Genomic DNA, 20800 nt, shown 5'->3' on the forward strand with positions numbered 1-20800 from the left:
TCTCTGCAGAACAATTTGTGGTTTCTGTGTCAATCCAAGCCTTAAATATTGTTCTTACTATCACTAATTAATTATTACCAGTTTGTTTTTTCCTCATTCTTTCAAACATAGTCAAATATTAATGGAAAAATTTTAATTGAGTGCCAAGTTCTGAAGTCCTTGCTGCTCATGTTGCCATTAAAGAGAATAAAAATTTTATGTTAAAACTCATGAAAACTTTTGAGACAGTCAAGTTCATAAGTACATTTTTCTACACAGTAGAAAAGTCACAGCAACAAAAACAATAAGTTGTTTTCTAGTCTTAGACTGATAAAATAAACCAGAAACAACAAACAAGAGAACAGGTTGTTATTGTTGTTTTATTTGGTGCTTCCTTAGTGACAGTAATAAACCAGCAGGTTGTTATTAAGCTTTGAACTGATAAGGTAAGATTTATAAGAAAGTAAGATTAGACAAGTAATAAAAGTATTTTCTCTGTGCTTCCTCAATAATGTACATGTGATTAAAACACGTGGCTTCTGAAGAACCACAACACTGTTCCAGGAAAACATCCTGTAGAAGGCCACAACATTCAGATGGGATTTTTACCCCAGACTTAGTTTACTTATTAAAAATAATCATCCCTGAAAGTAAAAACAAAATCTAACTTCTTAACTGTCAAAGTGTTAGTCATTTTATTGATCTATTAATGGATTCACCAGGTGAAAACAGTCATTTAGTTTAACCTTAAACAACACCAATAATTAGAAATATGTTTTCTTAATTGAGATTATTTATAATAAAAATGTAATTTGTGAAAATTAGTAAAGAAATTGTTGTTAATTGCTAAACCAGAATAAGAAAAAGGTTTTCAGATTTAATGTAAAACCATCAATGTTCTGGTGGGTTCTTGTGTGAAAAGGTAAACAGGTCCACAGATTACAGGCTGCCACCATAAAGCACTTTGACCTGTTTCTTTATCTTGGATTGTCCAAGAGCAAAGTTCTCTGCTCAGAGTTTGAGGCTGCACAGGTCAGAAGGAAGAGTTTCAAACCACCAACTTCTATAAAACAAGAACTACAAGTTTTAAACTGGACAAGGAAAATTCTTCTATTTTTGTTACATTCCTTAGTCTGATATATGTAGTAGACACACACACACATATGTAAAGAGGCCCATCCAGTGCCAAAACAAAGGTATATTAACCAGGAGGGTGCAGCGTCTTTGGGAACTGGTGTCTATCTCCAGCTGTCATTGAGCGAGAGGTGAGGTACACCTTGGACAGGTCTCAAGTCCATCAATTTTAAAGGGTTTCAGTATGTTTACCAGCTCACAGCTGTACACATACGTCAAATAATAATTCAGAGACACCAAAACTTACAAATTAATGGGACAACATTGGAAGAATCCGGTTTGATGCATTAGAGACATGAACTGATTTAAGCTGAAACAAGGGAAGGCTGTGGTATCTGAAGAAGGAAACGGGCAATACAGAGTAAAAAGGAATTTAATCGAATATATAATTAAAATAACTGTAGAGAAGAATGTAAACACCATCCATTATCTGGATGAGTGTCTCTTTAAGAGGGGGGAACTCAAGGCGGAAGTGCAGAACTGCTTCCTCATTACCCCCACAACCAAAACATCCGTTCGCTATGGGAGAGACCGCGTCCCGGGAGAGACATTTTCTATCCTAACAGTTCGTGTCACTTGTCGGCAGCCCGTACAGACGTCGTTTCCTTCGCCATGCTTCAGCTGAACGACACGGTGGAGCCGGAGAGTCCGGGCGCTGCGGTTCTCCACCCCGCGGAGACCGAGGAGGGGGTGGAGGTCGCCTTCACGCCGCCGGAGGCCGCCGCACGGAGCCTCGGACACGCAGCCTCCGTGGCCTGCTGCCCCCCGTTACAAACCCTAACGCCTTTCCACGTGCACAACCCCACGATGCAGGCTAAAGTGAAGGACTACTTCGTGTTCAGGGTAGGTACACTCGGAGTCGGCAGGCCGTGTTGTCGGAGATGCGGGGGAACACGGGGGTCCTGGCTTCTGTGAGGTGATGCTGATGATTGACAGTTGTGTGATGCTGATCTCAGCCAGGTACCATTGAGCAGGCTGTGAGTGACATCCAGACTGTGGCTCTTCCATCTGAGGACGGAGAGGTGCTCAGTGTTTGGCTGCTGGCAGAGTGAGTCTCCCATCATCATCATCATGTGGCTGTGCATTAGCAACTGAAACACCAGGGTGAACTGTAAAAAAACTTGTGATTTCTTTTCTTTTTGTGCTTTCTACAGAGTTGACCACTGGAACAATGAGAAGGAGAGACTTGTCCTTATAACTGATAGGTGAGTGCATTAGTCTTGTTTAACCCAAGTAACTATGGGAGTACACCATTCATGCGGCACTTTATGTCGATGCGATTACGCAAATGTTGGTTTCGTGTGCAGGTCTCTGCTGGTGTGCAAGTACGACTTCATTAATCTGCTGTGTCAACAAGTTATCAGGATCTCCCTTAACGCCGTAGATACCATCTCCGTGGGTGAATTTGAGTTCCCACCAAAATCCCTTAACAAGTAGGTGTAGGTTGTTGGGAAGATCATTAGATACTTTAGGAGATGTGCAATTGTGTGTGTTCTTGAGCCATTTCGAAGCACCTTTTGTGCAGCCTATTGCTGACCTGCTAGCAGGGGCTGGCACTCTAGGGGTGTGAGTAGTGTGTGCAATTGTTTAAGTATGGGGTTAACTTTAAATGCAAGATCCATGTAAACTGTTGCAAAGGCTGCAGCAGAACATTTCAGGCTAATAAGCTGAGCTGTGATCCTCACTTTACTTTTCTGTAGTCATAATATTATGGCTGATAAGTGTAATATACCAGTCATCCAGGGTACAAGAGTAATTTTGAATGTATTGTCACTCCAGCGTGTTTTCTCAGTTGTAAACCACTGAAATTATGTATTATTTTTATGTATTATAATAATTATTATTTTTTTAATATAAATATAAATCTATGACAAAGAAAGGGGGAAAAGCAGTAAAATACTAAACAATAAAACTCCAATTTTTGAGGAGATCCGTGAATGAAGAACATCCTCAGAAATCACATTGCTGTTGAACTGTTGTGTTGTTTTGCAGAAGAGAGGGTTACGGGATTCGTGTCCAGTGGGACAAACGTCCCCGGGCTTCGTTCTTAAACCGCTGGAACCCCTGGTCCACAGACATGCCCTACGCCACCTTCACAGAGCATCCCATGTCCCACGCTGATGAGAAGGTAGCCTCTCTCTGCCAGGTATGATCTGTTGGACTACATGAAGCGAAGATAAGTCAGCTGTCTAACAGATTGCTTTTGATAAACATGTCAGCACTGATAGCTTGGATTGTAAGCAAAGAGACAATGAGTCCCATTGGTGGACCAGTTCGTTCATGCATAAACAGCAGCATCGCTCGAGCAGTCACAGGCCAACTGGAAACAATGGAGTGATTGCTGCTTAATGGTATAAGTCATCCTCTGGAACAAAGAAAGTAATTCATGCACCTTCAGGGCTCTGTTCTTTTTCTTACTGACACTACTTGGGGCAGTTCCTGGGAACATCTTTTCATTCAGACCTGGTAATTTCATGCAATAAGTGGATTTGCCAACTATTACCCTTTTTATCTTAGTTTTATAAAAATACAAACAGTATATTTAAAAGAAAGTGTTTCATGTTGTTTTATCCCTCCTTTTTCCCAAGTTGGACAACTTCAGAACCCAGCTGGTGCAGGCAGTGAAGAAAGCCCACAAGGAGCACCCCATCCCCGGTCGGGCGAACGGTGTCCTGATCCTGGAAAGGCCCCTGCTCATCGAGACCTATCTGGGAATCATGTCCTTCATCAACAATGAAGCAAAGCTGGGCTACTCCATGACGCGTGGCAAAATCGGCTTCTGAGTTCTGCTTTTCCTTAGGGATAAGCCCCTGTTACACGACAAAGCCGTTTGAAGGAAAACTACAGTGTAAGGTGTAACCAGTTTGTTTGTATGTCGAGCCCATGACGCGTCCACGCCTCCTTACGTTGGTGTGACCAACACGTGATCAGCCTGCAGGAGGGTAAAAGGTGGGCAGCGCCGTATGGACTGTTGACTCATTTGTATCGTTGTGCCCTCAGTTGCTTTCCATCAGAGAGCTGCAAACAGATCTGCCACACAGCTGGAGATAAACTAACTTTAGATTGTCAAAACGCATATGACATTTGGAGTTTGAGTACTAAATCTTTTTGTCGCAGGAAGTAAATCCCAAACAGCTCAGCCATAAAAAAAAAGCTATGGAACCACATTAGATAAAATTATGCTTCAGTTATTTCATAATGTTGTTTGAAATAAATGATTGCATTATTCCACTGCTAGTCTCTTGCAGTGGAATATCAACAAATGATGTAATCACATCATAAGTGCAGTGCAGAGGATGCAGGCGTTTTCGACATCAAATGGGACTTGTGCAGAGGAAATAAGTTACACTTTAAACCCATGATTTGTTGACCATGCTCATATTTAATCTTTGCTTGTAATAGGGAGCTGCGTAACCGACTGATGGTCTGTTCAAAAGTCTCAGGTCAGCCCATCATTTCCTTTATTCTTAGCTTCCAGCGAGCCAGACATTCTTGTAATCTTTTAAAGTGGTTTGGAACAGTTTTTCTCCATTTCCTGAGAAACCTACACTTTTTCTAGACATTGGCCACCTTTTCATTCGTTTAGTTTAGTCACTTAACAACAATTTATAAAACTTAAGGGAAACCCCGGTATGTGTTGACATATACAGTATCTTTGGGTGGTTTGTTACTACCTTGTTGCAAAGGTTTACATTTATTCTCAGATATTTTTCATTCGTTGCAGGAAAGAAAGTCAAGCATAATTTTACGGACTAAAAGAAAGCTTTTTCTAAAGATCTTCTTGTGTGTTCTTAAAAAACTATTAAAAACCTGCCAACTGAAAGACAAAGCAGCAAGTGGTAGGCATTAAAACACCATTTTATAGAAGGAAAAATTCCATTTAAAGACGTGACAGAAACTAATAGTTGATCTGGTAACTTTTTTCAACTAACAAGTAAAATGCCTAAAGATGCAATGTGGGTTATGGGTTCTTTGCTAAGTTGTCTGAGCTGTGCAGACAAAACACAGGCCTTCCCTCGAGTTTAGGAACTTTTTAAACCTGAAAGATTCAGAGTCAGTGTTCAAGTGGCCTGATAACTTTTAAAGAAAGTTGTTTTTTTAATGGTGAGATATAAATACTGGAAAAGAGTAAAAACAGACAATATCCCAAGGATAATTTTGCAGGACTGGAGACCCACTGCTCGAAACTTTAGAAGAAAGCCTGGCTCGCTGCAAGCAGAAAGAAAGAAGAAAGGAGGCTCAAGACTGCAGAGATGTCTTCTACAGTATTACTTTGAAAACCTTGTCTTTTTGTTTGAAGAGTTCCTTAATTATGTAATAGTCTGACACCCCACAAGATCTCGATGAAAAATTAAGTGTTTGTACTTAAATGTTCTGACATTTCATAAGCTTATAGACGAGGGTGAGGTGGGGGGTCAGGCAGAGAACATTACAGTCCAACCAAAGGTTACAAAGCTTGATGCCATGCAACACAAACCAAAAACAGAAAAAAAAGTCCCACAGCACAACCTTTTTTTTGAACATGTGCATGTTCCTTGCATGAATTTGCATGACAGACTTTTTTGTTGTCGTCGTTGTTAAAAATATCTTGAGTGACGTTGTAAATAGTGATTATTTATCTGCGCTTCTTTTCATTAAACGAATGCACAAAAGCTTCGCCAAAATAATGTACTTGCCAAGTCAGGAGTATTTAAAAATGTTGTTTCTGCTCTTCGTTTGTGCAGCACAGCAGCCTCAATGGAAAAAAAATAAATGTCTACTTGAATTTGTGATGTGTCACGTGTTTGTAATATCAACACCGTAAGATTTATTTACATAAGGTCTGGCTTCACTGACTTGTTGGTTTAGATAAGAACACTTAAATAACCCTGTTTAAGGAGTATTATTTATGAAACAACTTTATTCATAATAATCACACAATTTCATAAAAATACACATATATAGTTAGACAAAGACTACAATGACATCATTACATCTTGTAAACCTAATCTCACAGTGTCTGCAACTAGTGCTTTAGTGCCTATTTGTTTAACAAATATTTATCAAAATTTCTTCATAGGAATGTCCTGCTTTCTACATTTTGAGACAAAAATAATCATTCCTGTAACTTGTTCTGGAGGGCTCAAAACCTTGGTGAGTAGCTATATTCCAGCATAAGAGATTTTCAGGAGTGTTTTCATTGGTTTACATCTAAGTACAAATGTAAGGCTTCATAAACCTGAACTGTGAAGTCTCTCTGAAGAAATGCTGTGCATTTTATTGTTCTTCCTGCTCGGTTTCCATGTAGCACAAACAAAGCTGCTCCTTTCCGAGCAGGATCAGAGAGTTTCCGCTGCAGTGCCACATCAGAGACTGGACCTGAAAACCACCTGGTGGGAGAAAAAGAAGGATAACAGTGAGCACAGTGCATTCACACGTATGTCTGAGGAGGAAACAAAACTATAGAGTTCAAATTAAACTGTGCTCTGGACTTGTATGCAGTGAACATTATAGTATCTTCAAAGGAATCAATTAAAAAGCACAACATTCTGTACGGGTAACAAATGGCTTTAACAAAAGGTGACAACCCACATCAGCACAATGTGAATACAGCTTATAAACATGAGCACACAACATTTAAAACTGCTTTATACAGTACAGGATTTAGACACTATTTAAGTTAGGACATCAAGCACAATCATTAGCAACACTTTCAGTCTGCCCAGAATTCATTTTCCTGCATGAAATGACTACTTTAATCATTGTAATTATTATAACTCAAGCACGTTACCTTCAGCTGGGACTTGAACAGAAACACATCCTCCCGGGGACCAGAGGTAGAGTTTGCTGTTGCCCGTACACAGAGCCAGCCGGGGGTGTTGGGGGTCCCACTGAAAGCAGCGAACAGCTGATGTCTGCTCCAGCACGGCCTCCAGGCTCATCTTCTGCACGTCCCACACCCACACAGCAGTGGCCATGTTGTCTACAGTGACAGAAATGCACATTCGCAGCTACTCTCAGTTTAAAGACTGTGTTGTTAGATTTTAGCACTGTCAGAAAGACGGGTTAACACAAAAAAGGTAATGGAACCGTTAATACTTGCCATTCTTGGTAGCTAGATAGCGACTGTCTGAGCTGAACGCTAAAACAGAGACGCCTATTTTGGGATTGGCTCTGTCTGGTTCTGGTTTGACCAGAGGAATTTGAACAGGCAGTTCACAGATCTCATCTGGATGAAGAAGTTCAGCAACAGAAAAACAAGGTTACTTGAAGTCAGGTAAATACTGATTTCAAAACAAAAACTGCTGGCCTACATTTGCTCTGGGTGTTGAAAAGTGTGGAGCCCATTGTGATGTTGTGCAGCAACAGCTCATCACTGGGCACAGCCGGCCTTCTTTCCACTTCCTTATACACAGTCTAAACAGCAAATAGTTTATAAACTTTAAACAGAAAAATTAAAACGCATTTGAGGTTCATCATGAGGGCTGAATAATACTCACAGCTTTTGTGTTGTCGATGGTTGCAGGATGTTCAAACTGGACTATTTTCCTCCATGTGATATGGTTGAGAATACGCACCTGACATTAAGATATAAGAATCTATCATTTAAAAAAAATAAAACTATAGCAAGATAGAAGACTAACATATCTAATAAGACTATTAATACTTTCTCATCATAGCTGCCAATAGCCAGGAACTGGCTGCTGGGGCTCCAGGACACAGTCTTTACACCCAGGGACCACTCGTAGGCACTGTAGGTTGACAGCAGCCGGCCATCCAAAGAATACAGCAACACCTTGTACTGTGGACAAGACACACACTCATCAAACAACCACACTTAAGCTGGTGCTAAAACATTTATCCTGAGTGTGTCTTTAAACCTTAACTCTGATATCACAAATCTCTCTCAGTGTTTGGAAAAACTCACACAAGAACAGTAGATTTTTTGAGCCTCTTACACTTTAACCAGTACATTGATTTTTAAGTCTTATCAAACATCTGTTATTTTGGAACTTGGACATTTTCCCTGGGCAGATCAATAAATTATTGTGTTTATCTTGTAGATTTGCTTACATGTATTTGTATTTTTATGGTAATAAATTCCATAAGTGTACACACCAAAAAGGCCTTTAAAATTAAACTATTGCGGTAACCCTCTACATTATAGCACGTTTGTTATAAAACTTGCTGTATTATACTGTATATTCTGCTGACATGTATGGTGTATTTCACTGACAATACTCTTCATTTATTTTGGATACTTCCAAATACAAGTGATATTTATTTGAAAGGAAACCTCATCTATCATTCAGATGACTGTAAAAGTGATTTTTTACAGCATACTTTTTGCATCCTGATCTGCCTCCTGAGAAACCACACTCTGCATTCTCTCTGTTAGGGCAGAGTTTGGTGTCCATGTGTGAGAATGGCCTGAGTGTGGACCCCCAGAGCAAAGTTCATGTTCACAAAAGGCAAAAGAAATAACGATTGTGTCTTCAGTTGTTAAATCCTTGTTGTTGACCAACCTCCAGACAGCTGTCCCACACTGCCAGCACACAGCCGTTGGGAGACCACTCCAATCCTGCAAGGTCCTGCGTTTCTGTCTCAAAATGCTGTAAAAAAAAAAAAAAGGTGAATTACATTTAAGTCCAAATAAAGCAAATAAATAATTTTCCGATGTAAAAGTCACGCAGTGTAAAAGGCTTTTAAACAACATTTGCTTAAAACTTTTAAGGTTTGTTGTTGTTTTAGATGGCTGTTTGACTCCATGAGAACATTTTCTGACAGCTGTTTACTGCAAGATACTGACAGAAATTAGCTCAACAGAACCCCATTTTAAAACACCCAAATGATCCCTTTAACGATCTGGAACAGCATGTTGTATTTTACTTTTTGAATTTGTCTATCTTTCTTAAACATTAAGTCATTTAAATAAATAAGAAATAGATGAAAGAAAAAAAACATGAAAACTTACCCTGAGTAAATGCCAGTCATCACACACAAATACACTAATATAGTCTTTGCAGTCACGGCGTTCAGCCAAGGCCAGATAGCATCCGTCTCTGCTGAAGTCTATACCTGTGTATGAAAAACACATTTTACCATAAGCCCAGATTTAAAGTGCATTAATACTTCATTCAGTGAAAGAGTTACATATAACTCGATGTGACAGAAAGATTAATTATTCTGTTGACACCAGAGAGGTTGCTTTTAGCTACATTTTCTTGTAAACAAATTACAATCAATCAACAAAAATGGAGGCTGCTGTGATGGGATAACATTATCCAACATGTCCACAAGTTGTTGGGACACACCCGTTTATTTGGCCCTCATTTGGAAACTTCCACGCATGTCCAGTGTTGCAGCTGCAATTTTAGGAGGTTTAACATTATTGTGTTAATAAAATCTGTCTAAAACACATCTTGACAAAAAATAAAACTTCTCCAAAGAACCACATTTTGCAGTTATAGGAGCATTTTGGAGATGTGTGTCTTTCTTGATGGACTTTAAAGTGCATGTAGCACATATTAGACACATTTATATTTTAAATAGAAAATAAAAACCTAACAACTAGAGTCTATAAATTGTTCTAATAAAAATAAATTTATAGGTAAAACCTTGTGACTATCAACTGATGATCTGCTGCAGGTAAGACACTTACAACTCATAAGTCCTGCACACACCATTACTTAAAACTTTAAATAGTAACAATCAGTTCCAGCTGCTGTGTCACACAGCCAGACTCACTCCCCCTCCTGGAATCCACAGGTCACAAGTTGAAATTAACACCAGCCTAGCTGTCACGCTGGTAATAAAATTATTTAAAACTTTGTTATAGTTCAAAACTGTGTCATGAGATACAGTGAGCGTTTTCAGAAGATCGAAAATCTGACCCCCTTTGATTCGTAGCATAAATTACAAGTTTCGTCAAGCTCTTATAATGTTTCCATAACAGCCGCAGTCAACTGACTGTTTATTGGTTTATGGTTCTGTAACTGCTCAGAGAGACCGCAATGCTCCGAAAATGAAGCATGGATGAAATTTAGAGCTTTTAAATAATCGGCTTTCTGTTTTAACAGGCAATGAAATGTAGATTTTTCACAGAAGGTTCAGTCACAGAAGCAGAATAAAAAACCCATGAGAAGCATTTTTCTCTTTGATTAAAACATTTCCACGTACTGACTGGGAAACACCAACCGTCTTCGCTGATAAGGAATTACACTACCTTGTGGTGTTTAGTGTTTTTCATTCAATGTAATTATCTGATTCGTTGGCACCATAAAGTCTGCGGCATGCAGCTACCATGGCCAAATCATTTATATGACAGCGCTGAAGATAAACGCATCGCACGGGGGCATAGTATTACATGTGGAAAACGAGGAGAGTCTGGGACAATCATATTTCCACTTCTCGCTGACAGCTCAGTTATGACGAGCATGTCCCATTTACTGAAGAGGGGCACAGCTGTCAGCAGAGAGGACAACAGTCTGACTGCATGTCCTGAGCTGTGCCACAAGGTAAAGAGCGGTATGTGATTAATGAGGCACGCCAAGGCACTCAGCTGACCCTGTCCTCAGGTACTCCGGCTCTACGTTCTGTATATATCCATAATACCATTCTCATACTCACCCTTCTGACACGCTTTGGGATACTTGATGTAAGACACAGCTTTGGTGCGCAGGGACCAGACAGTAACTCTCAGCTGTCACAGAAACAGAGGAAAAAGAAGAAAAAAAAAACACTGTCAATTAGTAAACTGTGACAAAAGTCATAACAAGCAAAAATACTGTAAATACAATAATCCATCTAAGAGCTATCTCACTTCTTTGTCTATATGAGCTTTATGTTACCACTCATCTTTCATAAGTGACGCAAGGACTTAATGAGTGCTGAATATGGCCAGAGGAATTTAACAGAATGCTAAAAACTCAAACAGGGCACTAAACTTTCCAAATTACAACACATCTTTCAGTAATGGAGAGCCAGACGAATGTTAGCCTCGTACGAACCACCAGGCATTCAAATGGTTATAGACAGACTGTCGTGCTTTGAAAAGATTGATCCCTACAGGGGACACTGGACATTTAATGAAGGTATGGTCAAGAAGTGTGGAGCGTTATCAGCCACAAAACCTCTACAAGAGTCCCAGGAGCCAAAAGAGTTGATTACTGGAAAGTAAAAGCTGAGGACACACTAAATGAACAAATCGAAAACAGTATCTGAACACAGGGCAGAAAATTTAGATCAGTTTGTTCTGTAGCCAAGATGTAATATAAGACATGTTTGCTACAAGTGTGGCCAATTAACAGCAAGTTGTGCACTAGCCAGCAAGTGGTGTGTGGACTGACAAAATAACTATCTGCCCACAAGTCTGCATAACAAAGGAACCACGTGCCCAGCACTCAGAAAGCTTCCTAACAAAAAGACTGGCAGCTACAGGTCAGGAAATTATTAATTACAGAGCAGTTTGAAAAGCTGGGGTCTTTCCTTTAATGAAAAAAAGAATTGGTTGTTGCAGAATTGGTGGGGTCTTCGCTGTGAGTTGGTGTAAACACACAGAGTTGTCCTCACCAGTAACAAGCTGAGAGCCTTTATCCCATACAGATACTCAGTGCAGAAAGATATATTTTCAAGAAATATTGTTCTTAAAAAAAAAAAAGAGCCTAGCCCTAATTGAGTATTTTTATTTGGGAATGTGCCAAGCTAAAACCAGCAATGCGAGCAGCTTTTCATCAGCGTGTCCACACAGATACTTTAACAGTTCCAAGTCTGTCACCTAAGTGGCCTGAAGCGTTGACCCTTCTGTTCAGTCGAGACACCCAGCTGTGTAGGTCTTCCAATAACACCTCACTGCACACTTTCTGGACTTCCCCTCAAACAATCTGCCATGACAACCAGTGTCAACACTGCTCAAACACCACACACTTCCACTTAGATGCTTTGAATCCGCCACGCAGGGGGTGCGGAGTGATCACCGCGACGAGAAGGGAGTGTAACTTTAAACTGGCTGGAATAAAAGTGCTGTAAGGAAAATAAGTCGGAGATGCTTTTCCATGTGGGGGTGGTACGCAATTAGATCCTTGGTTGGTAAAGCTGCAGCTGAGATGAAGCATCCTTAGTAAAGTTGAGGAACGGCTTGTGACTGCGGGTGTTGGAACTTGAAGTGTGAGAAAAGCCAAATTTGTAACCTATTCATTCTAAATACGAGATTCCATTTTATCTCAGACTCAAATATCCCATTTCTCCTTACAGTCGCATACTTTTACAAAAGAACCTGAATCTCTCGTAGCTTACAAAGAGTATGAACAAGCTATTGTCCCACGTTGCCTTGCATCAGCTGCCGCTATTCGGCTAACAGTAGCAGAACTGCCAACAATGCAAAGCTTCAGCTGTCCCAGCCAAAACTGCTACTGCTAATCTGATCCCAACAACGTAAAAAAACCATTAAAGAAGTCAACCTCGGCAGTGACCTTGACTGAAGTTTTTCCACTCGGATTAACATGGATGTGTGGATGGTATTCTGTGCGGTCCTCGTCTGAATGATTGGAATTCAAATAGACAACACAGGCTAAGTTGTAACTTTCTAGTAAATTATTGATATGGCGCCATCCTGAAATAGTGGTTCTATAACTTCTACCAAATAAAAAGTAGCTAAAATCAAGCCTTTAAGGAACATATTTTACATTATTTCAAGCAGGCTGGAGAAATCTAATCTATTGTCTCGTGCTGTTCTTATCTGTTTCGCAATCTGCACAATAAACTTTTGAATTTGGAGCTTTTTAACAAGTAACAGTGCTCAGTTATAGTCTGTCCAGGGCTGCCCTTAAGAAGAGACAAATATGCTACTTTTCTACTGCTGTGTCAGGTGTACCAAAACAAAAAAAAAATTAGTAAAGACTGTAAGATATTCTGGTTTGAGTTGAAAAGAAAGAAACAAAACAAAAGAAAGCGGGATGAACTCACTGCCAACTAAGCAGATTTACCAGCACATAGACAGACAAACACTTACACAAAGGCATGGTGCAGACCTCGGGCAGCTGTCACTAAACAAGTTAATATAGCAAGCTGTTTATGAGTGGGGCTGAAATTTAAGCTCCACACAAACACCGGTGTTAATGAAATTTTGGGTTGGGGTGAAAATAAGTTCAGTCGGCTCCTTGGCAACCATCTGCTATTTATTATTTCACTTTGGTACGGCAAACTTCACTACAAATATAATCAGGAAGCACTAAGTTAGCAGCATCTATTTACTGACACACTGAAGGTTCCGAAAGAGCGAGAATTTTTATTTTTTTAACTCTTGCATTACCCTTAAAATACATTTGTGTCAGAGGAAAGATCTCATTTCCACTGACTCATAAAAGCAATGTGAGTTTATTTCTGCAACAAAAATGACAATTTAAAGACAATTAAATCAGATGTAACAAAAAATACTGCCTACAATTTTTTTAACTACAACCAACAATTAACATTACTTCAAATCTATTTAGAGTTTTAAATATTATCAAACCTCAATTTAAAAAAAAAATGGAGTCATGTTTAAAACTCACATTGATAAACTATGTCCTTCATTGGACAAAACGCATTAAAGTACTTTGACCAAAGTGGATTAACGTCAATGTTTTATGATGTAACTCAAAGGAAACGAGAAGCCGAAAGAAAGCTGTTGAAGATATTGCTTCACCAAGTGACAGTTTAATAGATCAGAAAACTATCTGTTGATCGGCCTGTCACAGCATTACGCTGATAAAAGTAAGCTGCTCAAAACAGGCATGGAATGACACGATAATTACGATCACAGATCACACACGTGTTCAGTTACACCACGACTGCAAGCAAATCCACAATCAGGCTGCAGACGACCTGAGCTTTGTTGTTCTGGGTGGATAAAATAGCTTTGCAAGGAATGGCATTTTTCCATCTCGTTCCGTTTTGTTGTTTCTTGAAAGATGCACACAGACACAAAAGAAGACATGCCACAGACACTTGCCCTCCCTGCACTCTTTCCCCGACCACAGCACCTGTCGGATGAGTCGTGGAGTCAGGTTTAGCATGACAGACGTGGCCTCGCGTGGTGCCCCGTCATATTCCACACAGCCTCAGAGGAGCTGCTATGTCTCTCACCCATTACAACACTTGCCTGCTAGGGATTCGATACAAAACAGGAATCGGGAGGCACAGAAAGAGAACTAAACACGTCTTTTATTAGTCTGGGTGTAGTTTTGCCGACTTCCATAAACCGCACTCAACACCTCCGGGCTTCACTGAGTTGTTTTTGGAAGCTGAATAAACTACAAAGATCAGCACAAGGCTGTTTTCCTCTCCGATCACACACACACACAAAAAGAAAGAGACGCAGATCCAAATCCACATCAAAAGTGAATTATTTTTAAGCTGGGCTGAGCCGCACCTCTGGGAAGAGTTTAATGCTAATCAATCACATAACCTTTCAGGCAGAGATAAATATATATCATTCCGATTCCAGGTATTTAGGGAACTGGAATTGCACATATCTAGTTACAAATATGCAAATAGGTTTGTCATGTAAAATGAACTCTATGTAAGAATTTCACAAATGACACATACGCACAACTTCTATCTGTCCAGAAATACAATTTGGGTTCACCATTTATCACTACTGGACTGGATTTGATGTTTGGGTCTGAACTGCTTTCTATCAACAAGATCATTTCACTTCCTAACACCTTTTTTTAACTTTTAATTATCATATCTACGTCTATACTTGGGTAAACAGTTTTGACATTTGAAATGTTAAAGACGTGTGATGTCAAAATATGTTGAAACATTGTTTAAGCGTCTCTATAACAGGGTGTAAAAGATGTAAAAATGCTCTCCACACATAGAATGGAACTGAGACCATAATTCACTGATTCATAAAATGCATTAAAAAGAAAGACCTCAAACTATATAAGTTGAACAACTCAAAAACTTAGAAGTAAATGCAGAGAAGTACAAATAAATGAATAAACAAGCAAACAAATAAATCAGTCTCCATGAGGACCCCTGTAGAGGGTGCAAACAAACAGGCCAGCTGCTTTATTGTTCTGTCATTTGGTATTAAAACTTGATCCATCTCAAAATCTTTTTGAAATACTGCTTCAGCTCAATACCTCCCATCAGCTGTTTCACAATCACAATGCACGCAGAAGTTTACATTTTTAGAATTTTCTGTTTGTTTTTAACCAACCTTTTTAAGCTCAGCTTTTAAATATATATACCAGAAAGGTTAAGTTTATTTGATAAGACCATTTCTTTTTCCCTTTCTATTTAATGAAGAGGTAAAGAAAAGCATTGTGATCAATAAGACCACTTTGCGACAGCAGATTAATGAATTTACGAAGGCAGTTCAGTCGAGCTGATGAAAACCTTTTTTTGTCTAGAGTTGTTTGGATAACTGTTGTTTTACCAGTCATGTATATATTTATTTCTGCTCCCTATTAGTTGAATTAGCTCTGTCGAGTTTATTGCCTATTTAACATCATTTAAAGGACTTAGTACCAGGGGAAATAACGAGGCAGATACACATTGCGCTCATGTCTAAAAGGCACTTGAGACACATGTATGACAGGACGCTAACAGGAGGGGAAGAATGAAATCAGGCTGAATACATGCAGCAGGAGGGGGATGTACACGCAGTCAAGAAAGGCTCTGGTGTCTGGCTATTTTCAGGTCTCCCTTCCTTACGGGCCAGCAACAGTTGAAACCAGACAAGCATCCGCATAAAAAAAAAAAACACTTCCATGTGCCTGAATGCATGCACATGTGCACAGACCACCTTCGCACTTACATGGAACTCGGTGGTGTTAAGAATGTGACGTCCATCTGGACTCCAGCGCGAGGAGACTAGTCCGATTGAGCCCTCGTCGATCTTACAGTGCCAGTCGGGCTGTTCGAGTGACCACACCTGGAGACGGAACAGAGAAGCACAGATGGACAGCGATCAGCAGTTTTTGATGACATCTCTCATGCACAACTTGTAACTTTCAGAACTTTGTTTTACATATTAAAGAGACATTTAAGAATCAGAAAACATGAAAGACTGGCACTGCGTACCCACTCAAAGGTAAGACACAATATGATGAGCATGACACGTTGCAAAAACCAGAAAATCTGACACTTTTGGAATAACAGCAACTATTTTAAGTTCTGTCTGTGATTTAAGACGTTGTTTTTTAATTTGATGAATAAACATTTTATTGCTTTCAAGTTATCTAAAACAAATTAAGAAGGATAGTGTTAAAAGTACTTGAAGAATAAAAGCATAATGATACATGTAAATGTAGAAATTCTGAATGAAAAGTTCCTGTTAATATCAGAAAAATGAATGTAATCATGTTGTTATGGTGTGTGTTAAATACTAAGTTTTCTTTAAAACAACAGTCAGGTTTGGTCTCACTGGATCAAGACTGTTTGTTTGTTTTGTGATCTTTTGTGCAATGTATGTGTTCAAATAAACAATTCCTATGGGACTGAATAAAGTAAAATTTAATTTCGATTCCATCTAATTGACAAAAATATAATAAAATCATAAATTAAGACTGTTTAATCAGTACCAGCACCAACTTACTGAGTGAGGTACACACTGCTGATTTAGTGAATTCTACATTAATGTAAAAGAGACTAATCTCTCACAATCAAAACGCTCTGATTGGGATGTGGATATTTTCTTTCCCTGTTTATATAGTATAACATAGAATAACACCTTGACCATAACTTTGAAACATTTCAATCTGAAATACGACTGTTACCAACCCGTATTCCATTTATAATAGATAAACTATATGAAAAGGCATTTCTAAATATTAGACTTTTCTCCCAGAAAAGCAAGAAATATAATATAGGATTAAACTCACCTGTACCAGGCCCCTCTTGTACATTGCACAGAGCACAAAGAGAGAGTCCGAAGACCACTCCATGTGGGATATTTGATCCAAACAGGTGTAGAGCTGCAGGATTTGCAAGGTGCTCACATCTCGTACCACTAGCCTGTACTGCACACAGGTAGCCTGAGGAGCACATTCATTGAAAAAAAAAGTCAGGAAAAACCTGCATAAACAAATCGGAGATTCTTGCTGCATTAAACTAAACTGGCAACAAAAACTCAAATACTTGCCAAATATTTCCCATTTGGGGAAACCTTGCAAAGCTGGTTTGATTGCTTAAAGACCTCTGAGAAGTTCATTTTACATTCACAAGTGTTCCTGTACAGAGAAAGCGTGCAGTTATCATTACACATTAAAACAAACACTAACACAAAAACTAATTTGACACATATGCTGTTGTAGTTCCCAGGTGTTACCGCGTGATGGCGACATTTGTCCAAAAAAGAAATATGTTTTCACCAGAAGACAGATTGAAAACACAGAGACAAAAAGGGTCTCCTCTCATAAAAAAGTGTAATAATTTAAAAAAAAAGAAACTTTGTTTATTCAAAAACCTTTAACAGACCAATTTCCAACACGTCAGCAACAATAGATACCCTAACCCTTGGCTAGTAGGAGACAACACACATAAAACGATTGTAAATCTCTTTGGTATACCTTATTTTATTTGTTCGTTGATCGTTTGTTTTCTTATTTCAAGCACAACTAAACTGTAAGTTAGGAAGAGGTCAAAAACGCACACAAGCCCGAAGTAAACTTTTCAACTACATGTCAATGGGCTCGTTCGGCTAGCATGCGCGGCTAACATCATGCAAGCAAAGCGGTCAAATAATTCAAAATTTCTGGCAACACTTACCTCTGACACCAACAGCGTCACTTCTTATAACTGAAAAAGGGATGCAAGAAGCTCTAAAAGCCATTCAGAAAAGTTAACCTCCCCATGAGAGTGTAGCATTCACACAGTGTTAATCCAACTGTTGTCAGGATGTTTGTATGAACGTAAACCGACGTGCGGAGCTGTCCAATCAGCATCTTCCTGTAGTGAACTGCATTCTGGGTAATGTAGTATATTGCTTTTTTGTTTGTTTCCAGCGTCCGTGCTCAACAGTGCGTACGTACCACATTTAATAACATATATTTAAGCAACATTATATTTTTTTTTCTTGATAGGCTAATTAGTTTTGAATTTAGCAGCGTGCTAAATTCAATTTAGAACGGTTTTGTTAGGCTATTATAGTTTTCAGTCTTGTTTCTTTTCTTTTTATATTTTTTTTGTTTTATTTAGACCAGACGGGGAATCATTTTGATATTTACACCGGCCTGCCTCCAAGTTTAAGTAAGAAACAGTCAATTCTGATCAAATGCATCCCAATCTTTTTTTAATTATTATTTTTCTAAGCAGAAAGGGTTTCCCGCTTGTGTGCGGCCAAACCGCGCTACCGCCTCTCTGCTTCCCTGAGCGCATAAAAAAACCACTTCACATCCTCCTCGGTCTCCTTCAGCAAAGCCAGCACTTCTCTGAAGAGCATGCAAATCAGTTTTCCTCCCTTGTTTCCGGTTATTATTGCTTCTCCGAAAAGTCTATCAACTTTCGCCATTCTTATCACTCATAGATTTGGTCAATATTTGCTTTGAGAGGGTTTTTTTTTGTTTGTTTTTTTTTGTTTTGTCTTTTTGTTCATGTTGCTATTTTTATGGAGGGTCACTCTCTTGGCATGTTCGATAAACAGACAGGTGCTCGGCGCAACATCATTCCTGTGTGTTTGGATTGGAGTGAGAATAACCTTCAGGTAGGCCAGTTTCTTATTTATTAGGAGCGGAGTTTGTAATCATTTAGGCCTAAAAGGGTTTTTAAGCTCTTTTGTCAGCATTTAATTAGAAAGAAAAAAGTATAATTAGTTGTTTATACGCTTTTAAATCAAACTATATAAAGGCAAAAATGTTAAAACCAAGTTATTTTGTTGCAGAATATCGTGGCTTGAATAATGATTTTATAAATTTATCTTGATCAAATTTGTTCATCTATTGTCAGAGCTGTGAAATAATCCCATAATGATAAAAGATCGTGTCTAATAAGCTTCATAAATTATCGCCATGTAGATCAGATTTGGTTATATTCTTTCAGATCATTTTTCTACTGGCAAGTTTATTGAATTAAAAAAACTGAATAGCTGCAAATTCTTTCAAAATACAGATATGAAATATTAGTTTCAAACCGATATTCAATTATATTAATTACAACCTAATGGTTTATTTTATAGCTTTTACTGGCTGAATTTATTTGTGGAAATCTCACTCGTTTTAAGATGCACCCAGAGGTTCTACATTTTTCTCAACACTGACGACGGTTTCTCCCATTCCTCTGTGGAATAATTCACCTGGGCCCAAGAAGGATGAAGTCTAAAACAATTTTTAAAAAATTAATTTCCTCTCTTTTGAGACTGACTTTCTTGTACGAAATGGCCCTGGGGAGGGCAGGGTGCGTGTCTAGCCTATTTGTTGTCATGGGTGCTGTAACCCTGGAGTGAAGACGCATAATAGAGACAGGTGGATTTGGCAAAAGCGCAAGTTTAAATTTAAAAATAAGTCAATAAAAATATATATTTGTGACTTTTTTTTCTTTTTATGCACGGAGTCAGTATAAAACAGACACAGACGTGTTACTGCAAAATCAAGTAGAATTATAGAAATAGTATTTATAGAATGAGCGCATTTCAACAAATGCCTTATCACTGTCTCCTATTTTTCCTTTAAATATAACTTAACTGAAAGTCAGATTCACTCTTAAGCCAATAACATTTAATTGCTTAAATCTGATTATTTTCAGATGCAAACGAAACTGTTAAAATTCCTAAATTATTAAAATACCCTGACTTGTTGTTTTGCATTTTTCTTTCTGTTAAACTGCAGAATTCTGCCGGCTCATTTGTTTCTGTTCTAATCTGGTTTCTGCGGCGGCAGATACCCGGGGAACCGCGGGAACTGCAGCCAATCTGACAGAATTACAGGAATTAATAAAAAAAGAAAAGAAAACTCTCTATAAACCCGGTTTAAGGGACAGAAGAAAATCAGCGCACGTTCAGCAGTCATGACATCACCGTGTCTGTTTACTAGAAGCTCCGTATCTTTAATCGATTCAGAACAAAGTGAGCTGTTCTGAACAGATAATATAAGAGCCACAGATGGGACTAATTGTCACCTTTCGAAAATTCGGAGAATTTGTGAAATCATTAAGGTTATGCGCGTATTTACTTGTATTTACAGCGTGCGTGCTTGAAGTCGTGCACCTTTGCCACAGTTTTCCTCCTGCAGAAGGGGTCAGTTACTAAGGAGATGCGACGCTGTTGCGCAGCTGTGAATGTGGCCCACTAAGAAACTTTAAAACGTTCTAACCCGCGGAATGCGATCAGCTGCGGCACATTCAAGCTGGAGACAAAAGAGACTAAAAGTGGACGCTCGAGACATCCGTCCATCAGCTGATTCAGTAGGCCTGCTTTTAGTTTAGCTCCTTTTTTGTGTGAGTTTCGGTAAAGCTGCGATGTTTGAGCGGTGAGCGTCTCAGAGCTGTGGAGGAGTCTTTGTTTGGAAAGAGGACATGAGGACAGGAGGATGGGAGGATGGGAGGATGGGAGGCTCAGACTTTAGGAGGAGACGCTTCCCCTCGGAATGAGAGGATGATGATGATGATGAGTGAGGCAGGTCTGGGCACGCTCAGGCCCCCTGGTACCTCGTGCCACCTCGCTGGGGCTACATGAGTGTGATCACACCTGGATGGTGTGTGTGTGTGTGTGTGTGTGTGTGTG

At 39.2% G+C, this 20800-nt stretch overlaps 3 protein-coding genes across 5 annotated transcripts in view; 2 read left to right on the top strand and 1 right to left on the bottom strand.

The window, feature by feature from the left end:
* Positions 1–1582: 1582 nt before the first annotated feature.
* On the top strand, positions 1583–5882 carry tprg1l (tumor protein p63 regulated 1-like). Of its 3 annotated transcripts, none has more exons than XM_017417566.3 (6): positions 1585–1956; positions 2070–2161; positions 2268–2318; positions 2421–2546; positions 3106–3241; positions 3702–5882. In XM_017417566.3, the coding sequence occupies exons 1-6, from the start codon at positions 1726–1728 to the stop codon at positions 3894–3896; spliced, it is 831 nt and encodes a 276-aa protein (XP_017273055.1). In that variant the 5' UTR covers positions 1585–1725; the 3' UTR covers positions 3897–5882. The 3 variants fall into 3 exon arrangements, with proteins under 3 accessions (XP_017273056.1, XP_017273055.1, XP_017273054.1); XM_017417565.3 differs by having other exon boundaries at positions 1586–1956; positions 3106–3259; XM_017417567.3 differs by lacking the exon at positions 2421–2546 and having other exon boundaries at positions 1583–1956; positions 3106–3259.
* Positions 5883–5993: 111 nt separating this feature from the next.
* Positions 5994–18010, bottom strand: wrap73 (WD repeat containing, antisense to TP73). The gene is made up of 13 exons (XM_017417766.3): positions 17854–18010; positions 17228–17315; positions 16968–17120; positions 15902–16018; positions 10723–10795; positions 9068–9171; positions 8619–8705; positions 7760–7894; positions 7593–7670; positions 7407–7509; positions 7196–7321; positions 6884–7075; positions 5994–6482 (listed from the first exon to the last, which is right to left on the bottom strand). Exons 2-13 carry the CDS (start codon positions 17294–17296, stop codon positions 6370–6372), a joined length of 1350 nt encoding a protein of 449 aa, XP_017273255.1. The 5' UTR covers positions 17297–17315; positions 17854–18010; the 3' UTR covers positions 5994–6369.
* The window catches only part of tp73 (tumor protein p73), a 31831-nt gene continuing 27034 nt past the window's right edge, over positions 16004–20800 (top strand). Inside the window, exon 1 of the mRNA XM_017417764.3 lies at positions 16004–16177. Coding sequence (XP_017273253.1) covers positions 16146–16177 — 32 coding nt within the window. The 5' untranslated portion in view covers positions 16004–16145. The remainder of the gene's footprint in view (positions 16178–20800) is intronic.

The sequence above is a fragment of the Kryptolebias marmoratus genome, linkage group LG8, assembly GCF_001649575.2.
Source record: "Kryptolebias marmoratus isolate JLee-2015 linkage group LG8, ASM164957v2, whole genome shotgun sequence".
Lineage (NCBI taxonomy): Eukaryota > Metazoa > Chordata > Actinopteri > Cyprinodontiformes > Rivulidae > Kryptolebias > Kryptolebias marmoratus.

Bases quoted from the DNA above. Each gene is read 5' to 3' on its own strand.
- wrap73 (XM_017417766.3), bottom strand. From the start codon at position 17,296: ATGAACTTCTCAGAGGTCTTTAAGCAATCAAACCAGCTTTGCAAGGTT. The intron at 17,121-17,227 runs GCAAGTATTTGA...TGTGCTCCTCAG, and splicing joins CCCCAAATGGGAAATATTTG to GCTACCTGTGTGCAGTACAG. The intron at 9,172-10,722 runs GTGAGTATGAGA...TTTCATACACAG, and splicing joins TCCCAAAGCGTGTCAGAAGG to GTATAGACTTCAGCAGAGAC.
- tprg1l (XM_017417565.3), top strand. From the start codon at position 1,726: ATGCTTCAGCTGAACGACACGGTGGAGCCGGAGAGTCCGGGCGCTGCG. The intron at 2,319-2,420 runs GTGAGTGCATTA...TTTCGTGTGCAG, and splicing joins CTTGTCCTTATAACTGATAG to GTCTCTGCTGGTGTGCAAGT. The intron at 2,547-3,105 runs GTAGGTGTAGGT...GTTGTTTTGCAG, and splicing joins CCACCAAAATCCCTTAACAA to AAGAGAGGGTTACGGGATTC.